The 26650-nt window shown below is 41.2% G+C and overlaps 1 protein-coding gene across 1 annotated transcript; it reads left to right on the top strand.

Annotated features, from left to right (window-relative positions):
• The first annotated feature begins 10260 nt into the window (after nucleotides 1-10260).
• On the top strand, nucleotides 10261-23262 carry GRXCR2 (glutaredoxin and cysteine rich domain containing 2). The gene is made up of 3 exons (XM_060146449.1): nucleotides 10261-10596; nucleotides 16171-16392; nucleotides 22814-23262. The coding sequence occupies exons 1-3, from the start codon at nucleotides 10261-10263 to the stop codon at nucleotides 22994-22996; spliced, it is 741 nt and encodes a 246-aa protein (XP_060002432.1). The 3' UTR covers nucleotides 22997-23262.
• The last annotated feature ends 3388 nt before the right edge of the window (nucleotides 23263-26650 follow it).

The raw sequence follows: 26650 nt of genomic DNA, 5'->3' as shown, positions 1-26650 counted from the left end.
CAAAATTTTCTGCATCTGGGTACAATCAGGAGTAAATGATTCTACCCTAAGTTTGACTTAAGTTAAAATCACTTCGTTTTGTGTTAAAATGGTATGAAAAAAATATATTTTTACAATAAAATGATATAATTTCCTATTAGTTGAATTTATCCAGAAGAAAAATGGCAGTGGTTGAAGATTTAATTTTCTCCAGCCAATTGCATAAATTCATCTGTATTTTAAAATGTTAGGCAGTTTACTTTTAAAAAACCTGTTTTTTCCCTAATATTAAAATCAATATTAGCTAATTATGGGAAATTTAGAAAAATACAGAAAAGTATAAAAAAGAAAATAAAAATCACCCCAACTACCTTCTCAGAACTATTTTTAACATGTTAATGGATTTACTTTTGTCTTTTTCTCATATAAAATTTTACATAGTAAAGTCTATATCACAGAACAAAAAATTTTGTTACACCTTTTCTCACTTAATTTGTTTCATAAGTATTTTTCCATATTATTTCAAGCTCTGTAAATCTTTTAAAAATGACTACATAATCTTTCATTTTGTGGAATTCCTATGTTGAACATTTAAGTTGTTTTCAAATTTTTTTCTTACTGTGAATAATTTATCCATACAAGTATTTTTCTCCACTTGAAATCATCTCCTTAGGAGCACTCCTAAGCACTTCCTGTTTGGCACTGATAGATTTGAATTGAGTTTTGCTCAAATAAACCCTTAAAAATTTTAATATGCCTCAGTTTATCTTTTCACAGGTCTGTTGACATAAGAGGGAACCCAAGGAGACCCCGAAGGCCCTCAGGAACAACGAGCGACAGCAGTGAAGGCACCTGCAGAGCCCCTTGCGTTGCTGCTTCCTCGCTGCCTTTGGAGGTGGTGGGTAAGGTCCCTCCATCCTCCATCCACAGCTTCTGCACTATGCGCTGTCAGACTTTATTTGAACATTTCTTTCTGGAAACTGCTGAAGTTGGCCTGGGTCTACTTGAGAAACCAGACTGGGTCCAGGGTTGGACTGGTTCTGACTTAAACTGGACTGGGTCCAGTGTGAAGCCTCAGCTTCTGGTGACCAGGAGGAGTCCCGCTGGGACACCCCACCCTCTTCGGGGCCTGCAGATGGCATCCTGGGAAAACTGGCAGAAGCCCACAAGGGGTAAGAATCCTTACCAAAGTCAGCTCGCCCAGATCTCTGTGGTGTCTGCTCACGAGAGGAAGGTAAAATTTCACGTTGTCCCTTCCTTTCCAAATCCAGATTGGCAGGAAAAAACAGTTATCAATCCTTGGTTTCCCAGGGACATCTATTGCCTTCTTGTTTGTCTCAATTTGTGTCCTGAGAACTTGGCTTGACATCTGTTAGGTGGGGCCCCCAAAATATGACCGTACAGGACTGTGGGTTGCACTCCATTTGCAGCTAGGGTCCTACCGACTGTTGTCAGCTCTCAAGGGAATTTTCTAAGTCTTTCTTTTTCTTGCTTATCTTTGGGAGGAGTCCTGAGTCTTGGGAGGATCGTATCTTTTGCACCCTCTTTGGGGAATGCCTCTTCATCCAAGGGGTTCAGTACTGCCAGGAAAATTTACTATTTGCCCTGATTGAAAGCTAACAAGACATTCAAAAGGTTTTTTTTTTTGGTGTGTGTGTGTGTGTGTGTGTGTGTGTTTTCTTTTTCTTTTTTTTTTTTTTAATAGCTCTATGGTCAGAAGTTGGCCAAATTAGAAGCTGATATTCAGAGCCTGGTAGGAACTTTTTTTTAGGCCTTCTCTCCTAGACTAAAATGAAACTGTGTATCCAGAGGGAAAGAAAACATTTTGAAGCCCTTGTGGAAGGGTTTACTCACGCATTTCAATGACACACGGCTCTCAAGCTATAGTACAGGAATCTTTTGACTTCCGTCTTAGTTGAAGATCTTCTCCCTGATATAACCAAGCAAACTGAGTGTGATGTAATTGGGTGGGCGGGTCAACCTCTTGATTGCGCAACCCAATTCTTTAAGGAATGAAAAACAGCTGTGCTTGTCTTACAAATTGAGTCTTGACAAGAACAGAAATTCGGCTCTAGAAACAATTCGAAGCCACCTATTCTTTTTTTATCCAGTCCCAGAATATCCCCTATTCATCTCAAAAGCCTTGCTGATATTGTGGAAGATCTGGAATTAGGGGGAAAAAGAGTCCTTTTTGGAGATAGCCCGTCCTTTCTCTGTGCCTTTGAGATGTAAATGTTCTACCTGGTCTTCTCTAGGAAACTACAGCCATCTCTTGAGATGCCAACTTAAAGGAGGTAATTCTGATCTAGAAAAAAAAATTTTTTTTTTTGAAATTAGCTGAATTAAAAATCTTGAAGTCTTGGGGGCTTCCCTGGTGGCGCAGTGGTTGGGAGTCCGTCTGCCGATGCAGGGGACACAGATTCGTGCCCCGGTCCGGGAAGATCCCACATGCCGCGGAGCGGCTGGGCCCGTGAGCCATGGCCGCTGGGCCTGCGCGTCTGGGGCCTGTGCTCCGCGGCGGGAGAGGCCACTGCAGTGAGAGGCCCGCGTACCGCAAAAAAAAAAAAAAATCTTGAAGTCTTTACCACAAATATTAGTAAGAGCCCTAGCCATCAGAGAGGTAACCTTAACTTATTGTATTCACCAGAAGCACAATTTGTATCCAAATGTTCTTTTATAAACTAGTGAGTTTTATATTATTGTAACTGTCTCATGGCTAAAATTTTAAAATGAAAGCTATAAGAGTTCTGCATTTGTCTGTATGTTTATGTATGTCTATGTATGTATGTTATAGATACGTGGTATTTTTCTACCTCCTAATGGTATTGCCAAAATTAATTTGTAAAGAGCTCTATTTAATTGGCTTAAAGACAAAAAACATTTATATAAATCAAGTATACTTTCAGAAATATAGAAACTAACCCATGTCTTTCAATTTCATGTGATCTAGGATAATCTCTGACAAATAAAAGCTAGTTTAAGCCTGTTGGTTTAATTAAAACAGGCATGTCTTTAGAGTTACAGTATTAAATAGAATGCTTTCATTCTACCTAGGTTTACTAAAAGTCAAATAAGCACATGTCTTCTCTGTTACAGAATTTGTCAGCAAGAAACATAACTTAAGATGACGGTTAGCTGTTTAATCTCCCATGAAATTTTCATGAGTAATCTAAACATAATTGTTAAGAACAAGTAAGTTAAATAGATGTAAGTAAGGTTAAAGTTTATAAATAAACTTTTCAACAATAATAATGCTTTAAGGAATGTCTACTTAAAAATAATTTCCAAAATATTTTTGATAAATTGAAACCTTAAAGTTATGTTGAGATCAGTTAAATGATGGATATTCATTGAATAGCCAGATCATTTCCAAATAAAATAAAGTATTGAAACATAAATTACTGACATAGGTTTATCCACTTTTGCCTTCCTTTTAGAGAGGAACTAAAGATACTTGGATCTATTAGTAGACACATTTTGTAACACATTGAAAATTTTACTATGAGGAAGAATATACTTCTAGAAATTATGAAATATATTTATGAATTGGCCAGTCCACAGAATGTTACAGTACAGATGTTACAGACTGTTACAGTAGTAACAGTCCACAATTGCTTACTTCTTAGTTTTTATTAGGAATAAAGGATTCTAAGGGTTAAGAATTCTAACCAATAAATGTAATTAAAACTACTTAGAAAAGTTAAAGGAAACAACTGTGTGAAAAGTAGGTGAGGAAAGTAAAATGACGGGTTGTTCCAGATGAGGAAGAGAAAAACGTAGGACAAAACCTGAATGGATATTTAAAAAAAAAAAAAAAGTTGTAAAAGTTTTGTGGAAAAGGATGTTGGAAAAGGAATTTTATGTGTGGTCAAGCTGACTAAAATGAGAATGGATTTATTTAAAATTGTAAAGTATGAGTTTTAGTATCAGAAGTACACTGATACAGGATTAGAAGTTGGCTTTCTCTCTGTTAAAAGGACAGAGTTTTCTTGGAATGTTGGTTTCCTCTTGATTGTGAAAGTTTGTTGTTATTGTTGTTTAACTTTTTGGGTAATCTACATGGAAAGCAAAGATTTGGTGTCTTCCAAAATAATTTATTGTGCTTTACTTTGTCTTTATCAGGTCTTTGATTACTTAAGAAAACCCAGTCTTCTCAATATTAAAAGATCTAAGTTTTGTTTACAGCTTTGTAACCTTGTGTTTGCTTTTAAAATCTTCTATTGTCAATTTAGTTAAATTGATAATTAAGTATTATTTCATAATGATATGAGATCCTATTTAGTCAAATGTTCAAACCTTTTGACATTTTGACAACTTCCCCAAATCAAAATATAAGTGCAGTCTTTTTGACCTCAAAGTAACTTTGAAATTTCCCAGAGGAAGCCCGGGAAACCTCAAAGGATTTGTTTCTCACCTTGTAAAAGAGAGATGTTAAACTAATTTTGTCTATTTGGTATGTTAAAATATGTGGGGTGCATTGTCAAATAGTAAGTAATGACAAACCTTCTTAGGTTATATGTTGTTGGATATATGTTACTAATATAGGTATTCTAGAAATTGTTTAAAGTTTCTAGAAATTTGTCAGCACTCTAACAGTCCAATTATTATCCTAAATTTTTGTATACTATAGAAATAACTACATTTCCTTATCAAATGCACTCTCATCAGATGTTAGTCCATGGCCATTTTAAAGTTTTGTGTTTTTTTTATCATTTACAAACAGTTATTGTCTTACTGTGATGCTTTTGCAAAGGTGTTTCATCTTTAGAGAGATTCACCGGAAGGACTCTGACAAGTACTCTAGAATGTAAGTTTGTGATAAAGACCATAAAAGTGACTTGGGTGAGAATTTCCAGAACTAATGGGAAAACTGTATTCAGCAGAACAAGAATTAATAACATGAGATTGAATGAACTGATGAGGATGATTATAATTTTTTTACAACTTTTTCTTTGAAACATTGCTGAATCTTTAATATTCTTTCCCCCCTACCTCCCAGATTTAAGGAAAACTTTTTCTCTTTTCTCATCTATCTATGACTTAGAGTGATTTTGTAAAGTATACCTTTATAAACAGAACTGGAACATTTACTTTTTCTCCCTACCCAATCCCTCCAGAATTTAGAAAATTGTTACGTATTCTTATTTTCATAGCAATATAGTTATTTGCATAAGTTCAATAAGAATATTTTCTTCTTATAATTAGATACAATTGGAAACATTTGTTATATTACCAAAGCTTTGACTAGAATGTCGTGATTGAGAATATGCATGAAATCAGATTTGACCTGATACTTTTAAGGAACTCAGGTGGATTCTATGGAGCCAATAAAAGCCCTTTGGAAAAACTGGCCCCTTACCTTGCTCAAGGATTCCTGGAAGCCCTACCTGGTGAATGAGGAAGCCCGCTTCCTGGCAGACCCAGAACCTGAGGGTATCCTCAGAAAGAGAGGAATTCACTCACATCTGTAGGTATTCCAGGTGAAGTTTAATGTTGAGTTCTTGGCCTGGTCTCTTAGCCTGGAGAGGCTTTTAAAAGTCCAATCTGATTCCTTATGAAAAGTTCCCACAAAGCAGATTTAAGAGAATCTATATGGTCAATCACTATTCTTGCTGCATTTATCTGAATAATCAGGCCAAATTTAATGAGACTACACTTGCAAACAAATTTGTCTTACTATGATTATCTTTGATAGAAATGAGGGTGATTGTAGAGGAAATAATTATATTTCATAGAAAATGATAACACGGTCTTGTGGATATCGGATTCTAGTCCCGTTCATTGTCTTTGAGGTTTTGTTATATACCAGTAAACTGACTGGATCCTTAATTCTAGTTTCCTCAAATATCTGGTTACAACTGTCCAAACTAATGATTCCAGTTTTCTGCCACCCTTCTGATTTGGAATCACTAAGAACAAAGACTGCCCTTGAATCTCCTTGAAAGGGACCATACCAGGTCCTCCTCACTACCCAGATGGCAGCTGAATTTTAGGGACTTGAACCTTGGGTCTACATCCCCCAGTTATAAAGGGCTTCTCCAGACTCTTGGAACTGCATACCAGCTGGAGATCTAAAATTAAAATTGACTAGGGAGGTTACTTCCCAGAAGCAGACAGCATCTTGAGGTGGACAGCTCTCCCAAGATCATGGATTGAGATCTTCATCTCCAGTGTGAAAACTTTATTCCTTTTGCATTTTTACTACTTGCTTTTCCTCTCTGTTAATACATAGGAAGACAATGCTCCTTAACTCTGGCAACTATCACAGAATCTACCGATAAGGCCATAGCTACACAACAGAAGTCCCTAGACTTTCTTGCGAAGGCAGTTTTACGTGACAGAATTCCTTTAGATTACTTGGCTGAAAAAGCAGTCTATGCCATAGCAGATACCTTCTGCTATACCTAGATCAGCACCTTTGGTATTGTAGCAAATACAAGAAATTAACAAATAAGCCACTTGGCTAAAACAGGTTGATGCCCTTTCAGGTACCTTCTTTGATTTATTTGATATCAACTGGTTTGGTTCACGGGGTCCCTGGCTAAGGAGTATACTTAAGTCTCTTGGTATTATCCTCCTATCAAAGGTCTTAAATGCATGTTTGTAGCCATCAGCAGTACATCAGATGGGCTTTCTGCACTTGGAGAAACAGAAACTAGATGAACAACGAGATGAACAGCAAAAACAATTCTTCTGTGGATCTGACATCATAATCTGTGAGACAATGAGACAAGAACAACTTAACTTTGATGGTGATTGAGAGAGGCACTAACAGCAAACATCTGGTCGGTCTCTCATGTATGAGAAGATAGCAAAAAGAGGGGACTTGTTAAATTAATTAAACAAGGAGGCTATTAAATTGGTGTAGCTTTAATGCTGCGGTGGCCTATGTAAGCAAATCAAAGTCTAAGCCTGTAAATGCCTCATGGTTATGAAATCAAAACGCTAAGGCTGACCAGTCGCAAACAGACAACTAGGCTTGGAGCTGTTGCCAAACAAGGATTGCCTTACTTTGCTTCTGCCTTTTCTCTATAAAAGTCTCTCCCCAAGCCCCTGTTGGTGGAACACTCCTAACCACTTCTGGATTGGTGCTGCCTGATTCAAATCAAGTTTGCTCAAATAAACTTTTAAAATTAAAAAGAAAAATCATCTCCTTAAGAAAAATTATTGAGTTGAAAGTAATGAATTTTTTTTCATTTATTTTCCCCCGATTATTAAAGTAAGATACGTTTATCATAGTCAAGTAAAATATAATGAAACTGGGAAGGAAAAAATAGTCATTGAGAGTCTTCCACCTGGGGGCAACTCATGCTAATGTTTTGACATTATTTCTTCTGATTTATGCGATTATTTTCTCTTTAGTAACGTTCAAGGATGTGAACAGTTTTAAAGCTTTGGATAATACTGCCAAAATTGTTTTCATTTTATCAATGTATGCTCCATCTGGAGGTGTGTTAAGTTGTGACTGTCCTGAAATCACTAACATCTAAAAATTATCAGGTAAGCATGATTGTCTCAAAACTTCCATGAGTTTGGTCTGGCTTGCTGAAAGTCTGTTTGCGAACATGGGAATGGGTGTAAAAAGTACAAAACAAATGTTACTTGGAAAACTCATTACCAGCCTTTGATTTCTGCACATAACTAAAGGATTCTTTTTTTCATAGCGAGAATCCTATCCGATTCATTCGGTTGTGTTCATAATTCTATCTTAATTTAAGCTTAACGAATTTTCAAGGTAGCAGAAGCACAATTGTGCAAAATGCATCAATGTATACACTCTGGTTGAAATCTACCCTTTTGAAAGTCTACCTTTTTAATGATGTTTATTCCGTGTTCAGTGGAGAATGCCTATTTACCAGGTAGTCATGGAAGTCCACTTACTGGTCCTCTGGGTGAAGATAGGCTATAAGTCACTTACTAATACTTGTTTCTTGGGATGGATAGAAGAAAATGTTCTTCTAGTTAGGGCTTCCTGGTCTTTTTCATGGCATGGTATACTTAGAAAATAATGGTACTTGTTTTTTTACACTGGAGGAAATAGATGAGGCTGATGTCATCCGAGGTGACCACCTGGGAGCCTGGGGCCCCACCTGGCTGTCCTGAGGGCTGAGGGGTCCATGTTTCAGCCTCCTGTCATCCATTCATGGCACATCACAGCCAGCTCTGCATCCTAGGGAACCTATAGGCATGTATCTTCTGATACTATGAAGACATATCTTTCTTTCCTGTTTTAAAATGTTGTCTCTGTGTGAGTGAGTGAGTGTGTGTGTGTGTGTGTGTGTATGTGTGTGTGTGTGTGTTTAATCTACTCCTTGCATTGATTACACAGAGACCTTATAACCGGGAAACCCTTTTTTAGTAGAAATGTAGATGTTTTTCTTGACAACTTTCACCTCTTCACTGTTCTCCACAAAATGTGCTCATCTCCTGTTCTAAAAGTTTTATTTATTTGATTTCTCTCACCTGGAAGTCATTCATTGAATAATTATTAACTGAGTTTTATTAAATACTAGGCATTTTGATAAAAACTAGGGGTAAAGAAATGGTCAAGATAGCGCCTGACTCTGATGTGTTCACAGTTTCATGGAGAACACAGGAATGGTTAGAAAAAAACAAGAAGCAGTTAATGGTGGTAGGTCCAAAGTCCCATGGCCTTCTCCTTGCGGCAGGTGGGAAGGCTTCCCAGAAGCTGTGAGTTTGGAGGTGTGACTTGAAGGATGAGTGAAAGTGTGACATTTCAATCAGGAAACAGGGTTTGTACTGGATAGGAGACAGAAATCTGTGGTTTTGAGAAATAGGTGAGATTGTCAGTATGCCTGGAACACAAATTCCAGGCAGCACCTGGAAGAGACAGAGGACAGTCTGGAGAGGAAGACAGGGTTAGGTTTTGAGGAACTTTGCCTGCTGCATGAAGAGTTAGGACGTTTTATGCAGGAGAGTGGCATCCGCAGACTTGTGCTTTGGAAGCATAGCTCTGGCATCTATGTGGAGAATGGACTTGTGGATGGGTGGGGAGGTCACCACGAGGCTGCCACAGCTCTGAAAACAGAAGTGATGAGGGCTTGAGCTGGGGCCGGAGAGGTGGGGCTGGATGGAAGAAGGCAGTGGTGATAGAATCCATGGGAATGGCTGCAGAAGTACGGGAGAAATCAGTTTGGACAACTAAGTCAATGATGATGTCGTTAGCAAAGACTGGGAGAAAGTCTTAACCTCCACCCTGTCAGCTCTTCAAATCCAACTTGTTCTTTTTTTTGCCAATACAAGGGCCCTTCCATTATAAGCCTTCTTCTTCCATCCTTGTCTCCTGAGGGACTGCTCTCTTCCCAGAATAGCTGTTCCGGCAGTTAAGCAGTGGACGGTTTGCTCCCTAAGCAGGAAGCTGTTACTTCCTATGTGTTAGGCCTGTTTCCTAAACTGAATTATAGGACTGTCATTCTCAAGCCCCATGTCTTGTGCTTCTCTGATAGTCATCCCAGCAACTATCTCACAGTGTGGGCATTTACTAGGTGCTGTCTTCAGTAGGCATTGGGGCTCATGCTGTTCTTGCAGATGAAATCTTAAATATAAGATAGATATAAAGTGAAGGTGCGTTGGTTAATGCAGGGGTAGAAGGCTCAGGAGGACCCATGGCTTCTTCCTGTCTAGGGCTCCATGAGACACGGTTTGAAAACTTTCGGCTTGGTGGACTGGTCGTGGGTTTTGGAATCAGTTAGAACTGAGTTCGAATCCCTGCTCTGTCACTTACTTGCTGTAATAGAGTAAACTAATGGAGAATCTGCTGGGGCCCTCACTTTCCCCTCTGTAAAGCACAGATAATAATAGTTTCATTGTAGGTTTATTGTGAGGACAAAGTAAGATAATGCTTGTAAAAATCTCTGGCACCTATTAAATGCTCACTAGGTCATAGTTGTGGGTAAGAATAACAAGACCCTTGCTAACTGATCCCTGCGGAACTGATTACTTGTTCAGTCTAAATAAACCTACGCATGCTCCTATTAAGAAATGCCAGGGTTGGGGTGAAGGTACGGGCGAGTTTGGGATTCCGAGAGGACCCGGTCTTGTCTCATGCTCCTTCCACTCCATAGACCTGCAGCAGCCTGCCTCGGCATGAAGGCCTATCAATATTTAACGTGCAGGTGTCAGTTGCTGTAAACCGAGCATACCCCAGCACCAGCTTGAATTAATCATATGCAGGAGAGAAAATAAAATGCCTTTTTCTCAGAGCCCCAAGTTTCACTGGCTACACCAAAGCCTGGAAACCACAAGGTGAACCTTCTGCTGATGGAGGACCCTGCGAAGAAGCTGAACCAGAAGAGTGACGGCAAACCCCGGAAAGTACGATTTAAAATCTCTTCCTCCTACAGTGGCCGGGTGTTGAAGCAGGTCTTTGAGGATGGGCAGGAATTAGAGTCGCCAAAGGAGGAGTACCCTCACAGTTTCCTCCAAGAGTCCCTTGAACCAGTGGATGGTGTTTATGGGTCTGGGGAAGCCCCCAAACCTCGGTCGTACTCCCCTAAGCTGACTGCTCAGAGGATCAGCGTGTTTCGAGAGGGTAGTGCCTACACCTTGGCGAGCAGCCAGCCTTTCTTCAATGATTACAAGGCGAATGACCGTAAGGTTGGTATTGCCCATGGTGTATAAGCTTTAAGGACTAAAATGTGGTTAGAGAAACACCTGAATTGTTCAGATTTGTATCTCGCTCCTACTCTGGTACTGACCAGAGCTATAGGTGCACCAAATGTGATGCCGCTCTCAGAATAACATTTCTGGGATGAAAATAACATTCTTGTTGACTACCTATTGGAAAGTGCAATACGCATAGCTAGTATTCAAATTCCATCCAGGGTAGCAAATTGTAATTGGGTCTTTGGCTGGGCAATCTTGGTAAGTAAATGAAATAGAGATGCAGCGGTTTTCAGGTTGCCGGTCTGCCGTTTTAGAAAATAATGCGGCAACGAGTTGTTCTTTTTCCTGAAAGAGCTAAGTGCTTGAAGGTGCTTATTTTATTCCAGCCAATTATTCAGCTTGTGGTTTATCCATGTCTTCTTTTATTTCTTATCTCCCTCCTGCTGCCTGCTTTTTTGTTTATTTATTTATTTATTTTGCCTTTCCATTGCTTGTTAACATGAATGCTGGGTAGTTGGAGTCCTGGGAAGAAATGGTGAAAAGCAAATCAGCCAGAGGAAATGTTACATGGGAAGACATTTGAGCTAATATTTCACTTGAAACATGTATTTTATCTGTAAATTTCAGTTATCTTCTCCGGTACCGTGGATAATCAAAAGCCCATACATGATCTTCTTTGAAGCTAGAAGAACCTGGAAAATATTTGCTGATTTCCAAAAACAGAGATGTGTATATGCTCTCTGCCAGTAGGGCCATGAATGCCTTAAAAAAAAAAAAAAAAAAGAGTGAATACAATGATATAATGTACCAGGTTATTAATGAATAGCACACCAGGATATGTTTTCATCTTTAAAGTGTGAAATTCAGATAATTACTCTCTAATCATTTTTATTGTTCGTTTCCTAATGGAACAGATTATACATCTATAGCAGACAAATGTATTGGCCTTGCTGGCATTGGTAAAAGTGTAATTATGGGCATGGCCACATTTATCAAAGATAATACCAGGTTTCTTTTTGATATTAAAGGGGGCTGGAATGAACAATCCCTCATGTTAGTGGAGTGACTTACGCATTACAAAGCACTATCACATTCTATCTCATTGAGTCTTCTTCACAACCTTGAGGAGAAAGGCAAAGTATGGTATTTTCCATTTTGCAAGTGAGGAAAATTGAGTTCCAAGTTGTAAGGGACCCACCCAATATTATAGGGTCATTAGGTGTAGAGTCAGAATAAGAACCCAGGTCTTCTGATTCCTCATGCCCTTGGCCCTATGGAATGTTCCTTTTAAGAGAATAAGGCCATTAATAATAGTGATGATGATGATAATAATAGTTACCATTTATCAAGTGCTTATTACGTCCTAGGTACTTTGTTATATCCTGTACTTACAGGATTTCTTTTTAACTAAATCTCATTTGTAGCTTTAGAATTTATAAAGTCATAGTTTATACGAACCTTGTACAAGGCCATGGTTTATAATGTTGGACTTCTTGACCTTCATCAGTCATGTGTCATACTTGGCATTTATGTAAAAGTATGATTAGGCATGGACTTGATAAAACCAGCTACCGGAGTCTTCCTCGCAGCACGGCACAGTGGTTTTAAACATAGTACTCTAGAGACAAGGTTCAGGGTTTGATTTCTGCTTCATCCGGTTATCCTTGTTTTCTTTGTTGCCTGAACAAATGCCACATCCCACTGCTAGGCCGCCTCTGGTGTGAGAGTGATCAGGGTGGATTCGTGCAGCTCCACCCACTGAAACAGGTTGTCAGTGCGGTACTTAGGAAAAATAAGGAAATGAGAGCCGGGAAGTCATGATTTTTCAATAGTGAATCCAACTGTAAAATAACCCTTAGTAAATATCGGCTTTGCAGCAACACTGGGTAGCAGTGAAACACAATAATTAAAAGCAAGGGCTCTGAACTTGAACAGATATTTGTACACCAGTGTTCATAGCAGCATCATTGCCCATAGGTGCCCAAATATTCATCAATAGGTGACTGAACAAACAAAACGTGGTATATACATACAGTAGAATATTATTCAGCCTTAAAAGGAAGGAAATTCTGATACACATTATAACATGCCTGAACCTTGAAGACCTTGAGCTAAGTGCAATGAGCCGGTCACAAAAAGATAGTTGTATGAGTCCACTTTCATGAGGTACTAGCATAGTCTAATTTACGGAGACAGAAAGCAGAGTGGTGTTTGCCAGGGGTTGGGGAGAGGAGAAGGTGGAGTTTAACTGAAGAGTGTCAGTGTGGGAATAAGAAAACATGCTGGAGACACGTGGTTGCACAATAATGTGAATGTACTGATGTCCCCGAACTGAACCTTAAGAAGGTTAAAGTGGTAAATTTTATGTTATGTATATTTTACCACAATAAAATAATAATCATAAAAAGCAAGGCTCTGGTGTCAATTAAACCTGGACTTGATGTCCGTTCTACCCACTTACTCTGTGAGCTTGAGCAAGCCACTTAACCTTGTGATAATGAAAGTACCTACTTTCAAAGATTATCACGGTGATTAAAAATATATGACATTAAAAGTACTTAGCATTGTGCCTGGCACATTGTATATGCTCAGTATATGTTACCTACCATTGTGATAATGACCAGGTTCTTATCTAGGAAATATGGAGTCTTTTAAAATTTTATGTGATGGATAGAGAAAGTGGTTATAAACAATCAGATATTTTAAGGAATTGAAACTGACTAAAATTTATAAGGTTCATTTAAAAAAATGAAAGGGAAAGGAAGAAGGAAAGTAACATTTATTGAACAGGTACTTTGTGGAAATTATGCAAATTTTTCTTCACAGTAACTCCGTGAGAGTTTTACAAATTGGAAAAACAAGTTTATAGGGCTTAAAAAAACTTGCAAATCTCACACAGTTTGAGAGATTTAAAATTTGAACTCAGGTCTGCCTACCTCCAAAGGCCATTGAGTTTCTGGTACCCACTAGGCATGTCTGCATTTAAACACAGAGCAGTGGAAAGGTTTCATGGTCCCTGAATGGCAATTCCCAGTCCTGTTGCTTTTGACATCAGAGTATTTATGAATGTTTAATCACATAAGTTGCCATTCCGTGCATTGGAAGGACACAAAAAATTCCTGGCTCCATCCTGGTCCTCTATAATGTAAGAGTGGGTATTCCTCACAGGCAATTGGGTGTAACTGGATAATGTGAACTTTAGTTACACCCAGAGAGTTTCCTTAGACACAAGGAAGAACTTGGCTGTCAGGGTGACTGAAACTTAAACACACCTTAAAGGTGATTTGGGACCCTCCATCTTTGGAGTATCTTAAAAATAAATTTACTATCCTGAGTGTCTCAGATGCTGACCAGCTTAGAGGCAGGAGGTTGGACCAGATGACTGCAATTTTTTTTTTTTTTTTTTTGTATATTGAGAATTTTGCCTTGAAAAAACCAGCCCTATGTGTGAAAAAAGCTTCCTAGTAACTGAACCTCTTTGGCTATTACTGGAAAGAGATATGGAACCTTCCAAAAGTGCCACCATCTTTATCTTCTGATGCTCAGAAACTGATAGTCCAGAGTGTGAAACAGGAACCCAGCATGCATCAAACAGTAGGAAATGGAAGCTGCTACATGATCCCCTGAAGAGAGGGAGAGAATGCAGGGCCAGGCAGGAAGCTTGCGGCTCCGTAAATAATTATTGAAAACTCCACGGGTGTTTCAAGGAAGGGGACCTGAAGATTGAAGTCCTGCTCAAGCCAAGTTGTGACTGAATGCCTGATGGCTTTAAATAGGAGACTGCTTAACTGTGGCATCCAAATAAATTTGGTTTATACAGTTCTGTAAAAGCAGGGCCAGATATTTCATGCTGGGGAATGTAGTTGTGTAGCATGATTGTACGTGCACTACTGAAGAAGTTTTTAATACTAGTGGCAGTAACAATGCCCATCACTTGCATAGTATCTTCAGCTTTTGCAAACTTACATATTCTTCATTGCACCCTCGCCCCTAGACGTTGATATAATTAGCCTCAGGGATGAGAGTCAAAATATTTAAGCACAGGAACACTGCTCAGTCAGCACAGAAGCCAGCAGAGTGCTGGGGCAGGGTCCTGAGACTGGGGTCTTAAGCATTAATGTCTACATTGCTGCGTTTGGGGATGTGAGAGGCTCCCTGAGGAGAGAGGCTGGGGAAACAGGAAGGCTCTCAGGAGTAGCAGGACAGCACCTGATAACCACCCAGTATGGAAATATTCATATATTTTAATAAGTAATTTGTCTCTGGTGGTGCCCATTAGTTGGATGTCAACCCATTTGCGTGAGCAAACAGGTTCTGAGAGGCCAAATGGCTCTCCCCATCTCACAACTGGTGGACAATGGAACTGGGATCTAGTGTTGTTTCCCCCCAAGCTATCCTAGCTCTGCGAAACATTTCCTCCCCAGGCTTCTCTACTGCATTGTAGTATTGCGCAACTTGTTTCTCAGCAAATGATGAAGTAACACATGATAAATCCATACAAGGGAACATAGGCTGTTAATAATGATGCTATAGAAGTACAGTTATTGACATAAAAAATTTTCATATTATATGAATAATGAACACACACACACACACACACACACACACACACATATATCTTATCTGGTGGTTGTGGGGAATGTTTATGAGTACTACAGTATAGGTGTTAAGAATATGGTCCTTAGGGTGAGACAGACCTGGGTTTGAATCCTGACCACAAACGCTGAGTAACTCTGTAAACGTGGACGACTCTTAACCACACTGAACCTCAGTCTCCTTCTCTGTAAAATGTAGAAATCATAGCATCTACCTCATAGGGATGTTTGGGAGGGAAGTGAGGTAATGTTTGTAAAATGCTTAGTATGAAGCCTGACCCAAAACAAATGCTATCCACTATAATAATAATAATAGTAGTAATTCAATAAATTGTGTCTACTGTTATTATTTATGCATAAAATGTTGGAGAGAGATTTATTTATTTTTTTAAAAATACAGTTACTTTATTGATTTCTTACACTCAAATACTGCCAACTAGCATTACTTCCATTCATGCATCATTAAAAACAAAAAGATATTTCCTTGGTATTTTCAAATGATGCACATTATACAATAAACAAAAAAAAGTTAGAACTTAAAAGGCACCCTGATTAATTATGTAAACTGGTAATTTTTTTAAAAAAAGCATAACTAGTAATTTGGTTGCTGAGAGATTTATTTTTTAAAAGCTTTCCTTTGTGTGCATTAAGCACTCACTGTGCCCAGCGCTGCACCAGATCCCATGGTATGTAGCAGGAATAGAAGCTCTAGACCCTGTCCTGCAGAGTCCTACATTCTAGTTACATGATTAATTCAGCTTTGGCTGGTTACCATCAACAGGAAGAAAGAAGCTGTTGTTCAGGGTTTTCAGACCGAGCAAAGAAACCAGAGAATGAACTGTAGCTTTGGGCTGTGATGGGATCCCTAGTGCCAGACCCTATCTCTCTTTCCTGGGATGTTGAAGAGGTTCTGCAGCCCTGTATTTGGTGACTCCTGGTGAATGACCATGCTCATTCTTCATTTCTCTAGTCCCCACCTATTATAGATTTTGGAAAGATAATCATCTACACGAATAACCTGAAAATCATTCGAACTCCAATGGACAAGAGAGATTTCATGAGGAAAATGCTCCAGAAGGAAGAGGAGGCTGAGGAAGAGTCTCTGATGAGCAAAGAAGAAATCTATGGAGACCAGAACGATGGGCCTTTGGCAGGGACGGGAGGCACCTTCCCCCATAACCAGTACCCACAGGTATGTCAGAACGGTTCACTGCCCTGCGCAGAGCTGGCCCTATAGCCGTGGTCTCCAAATTGTTTTCACTGTGCACTATTTAAGTAAGAACTTCTGAATGTGAATACTTATGTCTAAATGTTAAAGATGTTGAGGAATTTTAAGTTTATTATATTCTAGTGGTTTATCACATTTTATTGTTAGCAATAATAGTTATAAGCCCATATTTCAAATACTCATAATTTGAATTATTTTGAATGATTTAAGATCTGATTAGGAACTTATTTTTATCACTTTGCATTGAGGCTTAGAACAACTTGTTCTAGAGATGGAAAAAAATCAGCTCTGTCCTTTTCTTATGGGTTTGCTTGTGCTCCTATTACTGTTGGTAATTCTCAGCCCACAGTTTCCTTGAAGAAATCTAATAAATCTACTTGTCTTTAGAGTTTGTGGAGATTAGTTTAGTTAAAACTAAGCAATATCATCTGTAAATCCACTAGACCAGACACTAGTGAACCACATGTTGTAATATGCTGAAAGTGAACGAATGAGCAGGGTCGTCATTGTCACTTTATGTAAAGTGAGGTCGCTTTACATCATGTATACAACAGGGTCCCTTGGGTACCACCTATGTTAAGTGACTGCCCAACTTAGTGAGGGTGCTGGTGTCACCTTGTTTATTAAAAATCAATATAACCTTTTCTTATGAAGATATTATTAAAGCTTAATTTCTTGTTTTGTTTTCTTTAGATAAAAAATAAATATAGATAGTACGAATGTTTTTTTCTCCCCACACGTTTCAGAGGTGTGCACACCCCACCTTGCTCAGACATGCTCAGACAAGCGGGAAGGTGATGACATTCGTTAGTTCACAGTATGGGGTTGAGGGTGAGAAAAGCAATTTTGGTGAATTTAAGCTAAGAGAGTAAAAGCTTGGAAAGCAGCAGAAATGAATTTTCTCTCTTTAGATTCCATCTCTTGGGACTTGAAGCTGAACCTCCCATGGGTTAGCGTGACAAAATGGGCCAGGGGCTTCCTCACACTTGAGTCAAGGGAATGAGAAAGCCATGACCAGACTCCAGTTCTCCTCAGAACCATTCCTGTCTCTTTCCGACCTGATCTCACACTTGATAAAATGTAGTTGAAATGCAAATCTGATCATGCCATCCCTTACTCACCGCCACCACCCCCCAACCCCCGCCCTGCTGCCAAAAGAAAACAACTTTCAGTAGGCTCTTATCACTTGGGATAAAACCAAAACTCCTCACTTGTTCTAGAAAGCACCGTGTGGCCTGGCTTTTTCAGCCTCATCTCTTACACATATCTGCTAGTTCTCTGCCCTATGCACACTGCCCATCTGGCTACCCCTTAGATGTTCTTTGCTGGCAACTTCCCTGTGCCTAGAATATTCTCCAGACTCCCTACCTCCTTGCCCACAGATCTCAGTGGAGGCATCACTTCTACAGAGAGGCCTCCCCTGGTTTCCATGAGGATAAAATCCCATGAGGATAAAAATCCACAAGGATGGACCCCTCAGTGCACCTCCCCCTCCCCCTGCACATATAATCTTACATTTATTTGTGTGATTCTTTGGTTAATGTTTGCTCTTACCCACTAGGATTTGGTCTCTATTAGGTCAGGGGGCATGTTTATGTTGGGCGTAACATAGTAGTTCCAATGCTAAAAAAAATAGAGCCTGACATTTAATAGGTGCTCAGTAAATATTAGGTAAATGTTTGTGGAAAGAATACTGGAATTTGGAATGAAAATGCCAACTGATAAGAAATATTCTGCCTCTGCCTTCTCTCGCTTTCTACAAAGCACTATTCAGAGCCTAGCATAGCAGCAGTCAGACAACTAAACTTTGTGATCCAAAGCATTACCGTCCCACTTTAAAATTCATTAATGCTATCCTTTTCCATACCGTATTGTAACTTGGAGCATGCATTTTCAGAAGAGGACCAGAAATGCAGGTCACATTGCAGGCCTGAATGAAAAAACAACAACAAGCCTGCTATGACAATTACCTTTCAATTCAATTTGGAGAGAACGGTGTTTTTTAGCTATAATGCCGTAAACCAAGGCAGAGGTGGGCAGCAGAAAGTTGCTGTGAAAGGTTATACTCCACTTGCCTGTCCTTTAAGCTCTATTTTATTTTATTTATTTATAATTAATTAATTAATTAATTGATTGATTGTTGCCTGCGTTGAGTCTTCGTTGTTGCACGTGGGCTTTCTTTTTATAGTTGTGGCGAGCGGGGGCCCCTCTTCATTGCGGTGCATGGGCTTCTCATTGCAGTGGCTTCTCTTGTTGTGGAGCACGGGCTCTAGGCACGTGGGCCTTAGTAGTTGAGCACTCGGGCTTCAGTAGCTGTGGCTTGCAGCCTCTAGAGCACAGCCTCAGTAGTTGTGGTGCATGGGCTTAGGTGCTCCACGGCATGTGGGATCTTCCCAGACCAGGGCTCGAACCCATGTCCCCTGCATCGGCAGGTGGATTCGTAACCACTGCGCCACCAGGGAAATCCCTAAGCTCTGTTTGAAATTGCTATTTGTTTGCCCCATCCCTCATGCAGTAAATGCCCAGACAACTTTTATTCTAAAACAGAGGGTCAAAGAACATCAAGGAGCCCATTCTGACCAAGAGACTCTTTGTTGTGTTATATGGAATAGGGAAACAGTAGGGCCTTGATGAAAGAGCAGGGAGGGCTAAAAGCCAGGCCATGCTTGAACGTCTGTATTAACTATAAAAGAAAAGGAGAGGAATAATTGAATTGAGCCACAATGAAAAGTAGAAGGAGAAAAATCTGACCCTGTATTCAGTGGATTTGAGACCATAAGTCATCTGGGCTTCTTTATGCTTTAGGTGATCTTACCTTTGAAACAGAATAATGATAATAATAATAATAACTGCCATTTTTTGAGGGTTCATGTTAGCCAGGCCCCATGCCCAGTGCTTTCCATGCAGTAGTCCATTTCATCCTCACAAGGACTCTGTGAGGTGGGTATTATCTGTAGTCCCATTCTGCAGCTGGGGAAACTAAGGCTCAGAGAAGTTAAGTAACTCGCCAGAGGTCACCGGGGTCAGTAGTCAAACCCGGGTCCATCTGACTACCAATCTCATGATCTTAATCACTCTGCTGATCGACCTCCAGATTGGTGCTGGTTACCATCTTCAGGGCCACGCAAGCCTTTGAGTCTCTGATGAAAGCTGAGACCCCTTTTCTTGGTCATGGAGCTAATGAGAGGTGGTTTGGGTAGGTTGTTGGGTTCTCGAACCTAAGTTATGCTGTGCAGCGATGTTCTATATCTTCTTACTAAATGTTTTCTGGGAAGAATTTTTAAAAATATTGAGACTGGTATGCAGACGCTGATATCATGCATGCCTTATATAGAGTAGAGGCTCAATAAATACCTGTTGAGTTAACTGAATGATTAAAAGGAGCATATTGAGAGCAAACAGTTGGAGGAAAGGTGGTAACTTAGGATAAGAATGGAAACTCCAGGCCTTCCCTGGTGGCGCAGTGGTTGGGAGTCTGCCTGCCGATGCAGGGGACACGGGTTCGTGCCCCGGTCCGGGAAGATCCCACATGCCGCGGAGCGGCTGGGCCCGTGAGCCATGGCCGCTGAGCCTGCGCGTCCGGAGCCTGTGCTCCGCAACGGGAGAGGCCACAACAGTGAGAGACCCGCGTACCACACACACACACAAAAAGAATGGAAACTCCAGTGAAACCTCTAACAATGTGTCATATAACCATGTGACATGAGATGAGATTTGATTGATGATTTGTCCTTGTTCTTTATGGCAGGCTCACCAGGTCATTTCACTAATCTTTCAATATCTGGCCTGGCATTCTATGCAAATGAATTTTTGGATCACATGTATAGCATTATGGTAGGATTTTACTGTATTTTCTTTGACAACATTGACTTATATCATTAAAATCTCAGTGGGATCAAGTGCAAAACAAAAACATGATGGATTTGGCAGGAAAATGGACCATGACAATTTGCTTTAAGAATATTTTGGCAAATATATTTATTCTGCATACTTTAAGGGAAGAAAACCAATTTCCCCATTGTTACCATATCAGAATATGGCAACAATCAGTAAAATATTAACAAAAGGGGACATGGACATCATCTGGGATTTTGTCAGCTGGAAAATGACCTCCATTCCCTACATCTAGAATAAATACAGTTTAATACCTACTTAGGCACTTTGCAGTGCGATGGGGCTATTTTTAGAACATAGGCCTCCCTTTTCAGAGATGATTTGTATTCTTAGGTTACAAAAGAAAGCTGTGTTAGCTGGTTGAGGCACCCAGTGAACTCCAGCTGTCTTGTTAGTTCCTAGAATTTAAGAACACTAAGGGATCTCCAGACATCATTGTTTTGTTTGTTTATTCATTCAGCAAGTATGTGAACAGCAAATATTGTGCCAGGTACTACACTAGATGTCAGGAAGTGATGGAGAGAGGCACTAGCCCAGAACACTTCCTGTCTAGTCAGCAGGAACTTTCAGGGGAGTGTGAGACCTGCCAGGCTTGTAGGGGCAGTAGAGGTGGGGTGGGACTCCTGGTCCAGAGGTACGAGTGGGCAAGGCTTCCTGGAGGAAGTGCTGCTAAGCTGACATCTGAGAACAGGTAGGAGCTGGTTGGGTTGAGAGTGGGGAAAGTTTCCTCGACACCAGCTAGAGAGAGACCTAAGGATGAGAGCCTGATGTAAGAAGTAACTGACAATGTACATCAGCTAAGGAGATTTTTTTTTCAATAAATTTATTTATTTATCTATCTATCTTTGGCTGTGTTGGGTCTGCATTGCTGCACGCGGGCTTTCTCTAGTTGCAGCGAGCAGTGGCTACTCATCGTTGCGGTGCGTGGGCTTTTCATTGCGGTGGCTTCTCTTGTTGCGAAGCACGGGCCCTAGGCACGCGGGCTTCAGTAGTTGTGGCGCACAGGCTTCTTTGCTCCGCGGCATGTGGGATCTTCCCGGACCAGGGCTCGAACCCGTGTCCCCTGCAGTGGCAGGCGGATTCTTAACCACTGAGCCACCAGGGAAGTCCCAGGGATTGGGTTTTAACCTGAAATTTATCTGGTGGGCAGGTGTTCATTACAAGGTTTCTTGGGTGCTTTCTATGTGGCAATCACAACTGTAGGTTCATGAGATTGGTATCCATGGTGAGAACATCCCACAAGCCCGGAGGCAGGAACTATGCTGAGTTCCTGCCAGAATCGATAGGTGTCTGGATCGGGATTGTGGTTGTGGAGGGGAAACTGAAGAGATTCGAGAGATGTTCAAAAGGTGAAATGGACAGGAATTGGTGCTGAATCTACCTGGTATCGATCTGGTATTACCCCTTATTTCACAGAAGGTTCGTGGTCTGTGCACGGTCATTGCATGGCAGCGCAAAATTGCCAGTTTCCTTGAGATGTCTTAGGGGAAGAGCACAGCGATAGCCAAGGGGCATAGTCTGGTGTCCCTGGCAGGAGGGGACAAGGCTTAGAAGTAAACTAACTTTAATGGAGAACCTATAATATGCCAGATAACATATTAGGGCATTTACATATACTCTCTCATTTAATATTCCAGCTACTCAGAGAGGTAAGCAATATCCCTCCCAGATCACAGGTAAAGAAACTGAGATTTAGGGAGGTTAAGGGAACCGTCCCAGGTGCACAGTTGTTGTCAGAGGCAGGCCTCAGCTCCAGGCTGCTGACTCCAGAGCCGAGCTCTTAATCACAGGGCCTTTTCATGGCTCTCCAAGAGCATAAAGATAAAAGTTCTGCAGGACTTCAGAGCTACGCTCCAAAGGATTGCAACATCCATTCATCCGTCCCCTCAGTCACACAGAACAATCCTGGGCACCTACTGCTGGGCAACTCTGATGAGGGCTGCATATGGAGTCAGTAGGAGCATGACCTCTGGCGCCCGACCCCCTGGGACCCAAGCCTGCCTCCTTCTCTTCAAGCTGTGTGACCACTGGCACAGAGAGAGCTCTTAGAACAGTGCCCAGGGAATTCCCTGGCAGTCCAGTGGTTAGGCCTCTGCACTCTCACTGCCGAGGGCTCGGGTACAGCGCCTGACACCTCCCAGGTGTTTCACAAGTGTTCACTATTAGTTTGGCAATGAGGAACATTAAGTCCTGCCCTTATGGGTACGGAAATAACGTGTCAGATGGTGACAAGAGAGATGAAAAAGGTCAAGTTGTGGAGTGCACGGCCTGGTGGCAGGAGTTGCTGTCTTAGAGAGGTCCATCAGGGAAATCTCCGATAAAGTGCTGAGCTTATTCTGTGCCTCTGGCCAGGTCCCTCGTTGGCACGTGTGGGACGCATTTTCCTCGAATTCTGCCCCGGCCTCTTCAGGCTCCCAGTGCTATTTTGACTTGTGTGTGAACAATGGATTTGAACTGCTGCTGTGACTTAACCCTGACCTGTCTCTTGCAGGAAGGGGAGCTTCCCGAGGACAACTGTTTTCACTGCCGAGGATCGGGCAGTGCCACCTGCTCTCTGTGCCACGGCAGCAAGTTCTCGATGCTGGCCAACAGATTTAAGGAGTCCTATCGGGCCCTGCGGTGCCCTGCCTGCAATGAGAATGGCCTGCAGCCTTGCCAGATTTGCAATCAATAGCCCGTGGCTTTGTATGTCCGCTTTTATCGCATCCTCCCTAAAGCTATTTGTAATCAACTGCCCCTCCTCCACCTTCTCCTCCCTCTCCCAGCAAGGAAGCCACCGTGGCCGGGATCACTTCCACCACTGGCACAACTCAGTTACTCGATGATATTTCGTGAGGCTGGTGACATCTCCATGTGGGTCTAAGTGGCAGAGGCATTTTTGAATTAGAATCTGCTTTGAAACTGGTTCTCAAATGATCCTTCCAGGACCGTGTGCATGTATCTCACTTGACTTAGCTCAGGTTTCTCCTTGCACAAGTGAACAAATAAATGTACAATTCAGGCAGCAGGCTGAAGTCATTTCCCGGTTGGGAGTTATTTGAAAAATTATGCAGAGAGAAAGGAATAAAAAAAGTCAGGTTTCTGATGAACTGCCTTCTTGTTGCTTATAATGCATTTCACGCAGTTATTGGTCAAATTGCATTTTTAATTAAGCAGAGGAGGAAAGGGAGGCCCGATGTTGAATGCACTAGCAGGCTGCTGAAAACAAAACAAGATGTGTTTGCTTCTTGCTGAAGAGAGGCGAGCTGAGGAGCCCCTTTTTTTCAAAGTCCTGAGTCTCTCCTGTGTGATGTGCTTGGGTAATATGCATGCAGGCAATGAGCAATGCTACTTCTTAGGACAAGATGAGATAAGACATTTCTGTGCGCCTCTACACTACTGAGGTTATAAGCCAAGTCAAAGCTATTTATGATAAATTTGGTGCTTAAGTATATGGGTGTGTGTGATAACGACTTCTTCCAGCCCCCAAATTATTACCAAATGAATGCATTTATTTTAAGGCTAAGATATAGCCATGATCTCTTCATAAAAGACTGTGGGTATTTTATAGGTATCTATTGGAAACTTCTAAAAAAAAAACTCACCAAGGCTGATATTTAGTAATTATGTTTCTACTGTCTATGAATATGCATACTAAGGATAATTTTTCCTCTTAAAGTTGGTTGTAAAATTAGAAAAATACGTTTGTTAAATGAACTTTTGCAGCTCTAACAGCCATTCCCCTTCCCCCTTGAGAATAACACTGTAAAATCTGTTATCTATTTATACGCATTGCTTTTCTATGGTAATTATTTTGATTTTCGTAACTTAATTTTTTCAAGATTTGTTTGTTATTCTCTAATATTCAGCTGTTAGTATAATTCAACAGTGGAGTGATCTTCAGACAATATACATACTTCTAATAAAAATATTAAACTATTTTTCAAGACCAAGATAATTTTGCCTGTTCTCTTTCAGCCAAAACAATGGCACTATTGCTCACCAACTTTCTTTGCTTCTGTACTTAACTATTTCCTGACTCTGTTTATGTTTCCTTACAGCTATTGGCTCTTCTGTCTTTCCAGAATATCACAGGAAGGAATGATGTCGAGAGATCCTAAGACCTTTAAGTGTATTCTTCTGCTTTTTGACAGTGACATTCGACCACAGATACTGTTTGTTGGACATGCAGGATGGTATTACCAGGTGCTTGATGTGCGGTGTTTCCCAGATGGGCACCACCCTTTGGTATCTTATGGGACTTAGAGTTTCAGCGAGGACAGATATATAAACAGATAATTACAATATAGTGTGACAAGTTCTGGGAAAGGGGAATTCCAGGGAGCATTTGGAGCACATAGAAGGGACACCTGACATAGCCTGAGTGGGGTTAGAGTGGCTTCCCAGAGGAAGAGGTGTGAACTCTGTTGGTTTCTTTTCCTTACCCCAAGCTCTTAAGATCATTTAATACTTTTCATTTCATAATAAATACATCTACTAATGATTACATTTATTTATTCAGTTAAGTATTTATTGAATACCGGGGATGCATCACTAGACAAAACGGACAAAGTCCTGGTCCCTGTGGAGCTTACATTTTGGTGGGGTGATATTGACAACTAAAATATATGTATTTAGAGACAACTACAAATATGTAATACAGAATAAAAAGATACTTATCTGATTAAACTATATATGTATGTATATAATGTATAGTGTGTTAGAGAAGGATAAATGTTTGATGAAAAATAAAACATTGGGGCTTCCCTGGTGGTGCAGTGGTTGAGAGTCCGCCTGCCGATGCAGGGGACACGGGTTCGTGCCCCGGTCCAGGAAGATCCCACATGCCGCGGAGCGGCTGGGCCCGTGAGCCATGGCCGCTGAGCCTGCGCGTCCGGAGCCTGCGCTCCGCAACGGGAGAGGCCACAGCAGTGAGAGGCCCGTGTACCGCAAAACATAAATAAATAAATAAATAAAAAGAATAAAAAAAAAAAAGAAAAAGAAAACATTGGTGAGGATCGGGAGTTAGGAGGGGTTGCATTTTTAAATTAGTTTTCAGGGAAGTGTCCTTGAGAAGGTGTCCTTTAAATAAAGGCTTAAAGGGGATGAAGGAGTTGCGAAGTTATCTGGGGTAGGACTACTCCAGGCAGAGGAAACAGCACAGGAAGGAGGGCATGGTGTGTTTGAAGAGCACCGAAGCCAGCGTGGCTGGAGCACAGTGAGCAAGATGACAAGAGGAGGTCAGAAAAGAAGGCGTGTGCGTGTGTCGGGACCAGGCGGTGCCTTCTTGTGAAACCGTCGTAAGAACTTGGGTGTTACCGTGAGAGAGGTGCTGCTCTGGATGGGAGCTGTTTTCTGAAACCCCTCACCCTCTCCTTCAGCTCCCTCCTCTTACTGCTGGGGCAGGGGACCTGCAAACTACACTTCCCAGAGTCCCTTTCCCGCTGGCGTCCTCTTAGGTTCTGCCCTGGGAGGTGCTGGCAGGACTGGAAGAAGGGAGGAAGGAAGAGCCTTTCTTGTTTTTCCAGCTGAGGGTCCTGGCGGCCTTTCCCATGTGGCAGCTGCCCTAAAACCAACGGCAGCTGGGGACTCTGGCTCAGGCAGCTCCTTCCAGCCATGGTCCCTTCAGTGACTCTGATTGCAGGTTCCATGTCACACCATATTCCCTCTGTACCTCCAGCCTGAGGGTGGCAGTGGCTTCCTGCAGTTACTCCTCTTTGTCATCAATTCCTTATAATCCGTAGCCTCTCTCTCTGAGATATCTAGAGTGGTTTCTGGTTTCCTGATTGGATGCCGACTGATACAAATGTTTGGAGCAGCAGAGGGTCACCATCTAATTTGCGTTTTAACAAGCTACTCTGGCTGCTGTGTTGAGGGAAGATGCTACGGGGCAAAAGTGAAAGTGGGAGGCCAGTTAGGAGACCACTGCAGTAAGCCTGGTGACGGCTAATGGTGGCCTAGGCCAGGACGGCTCCAGCAGAAGGGGTAAAGATGGTCAGATTGTGGGTATATTTTGAAGGTAGAGACATAGGGTCTACTTACTGTCCTTTGTATGCAGAAATATTGCTTGTGACCTACTTAACTGTATACAAAACTTTGCTGAGTTCTTTGCTTACTAGTGGAGATAAGTTTGCACAAAAATCCGCTTTCTGATTTGTGTACTACAGGCATTACCAGTGGGTTGGGCAGTGTCAGGGATAGGTTTAGGGCAAGGTTAGCCAACCAGGACGCCTAAGACGATGAGAATTCCTTCAGAGCTAGAGACAAATAAGAGGTTTAGAAAGTATCACAGTGATGCTGTGGTCAAAATAAAAATAATGCTATATCCTTTGAAAACTCAAAAAATTTT

Source organism: Lagenorhynchus albirostris, chromosome 3 (assembly GCF_949774975.1).
Source record: "Lagenorhynchus albirostris chromosome 3, mLagAlb1.1, whole genome shotgun sequence".
NCBI classification, from domain to species: Eukaryota; Metazoa; Chordata; class Mammalia; order Artiodactyla; family Delphinidae; genus Lagenorhynchus; species Lagenorhynchus albirostris.
Note: the sequence above shows the minus strand (reverse complement) of the source record. Positions and strands in the feature narration are given on the sequence as shown.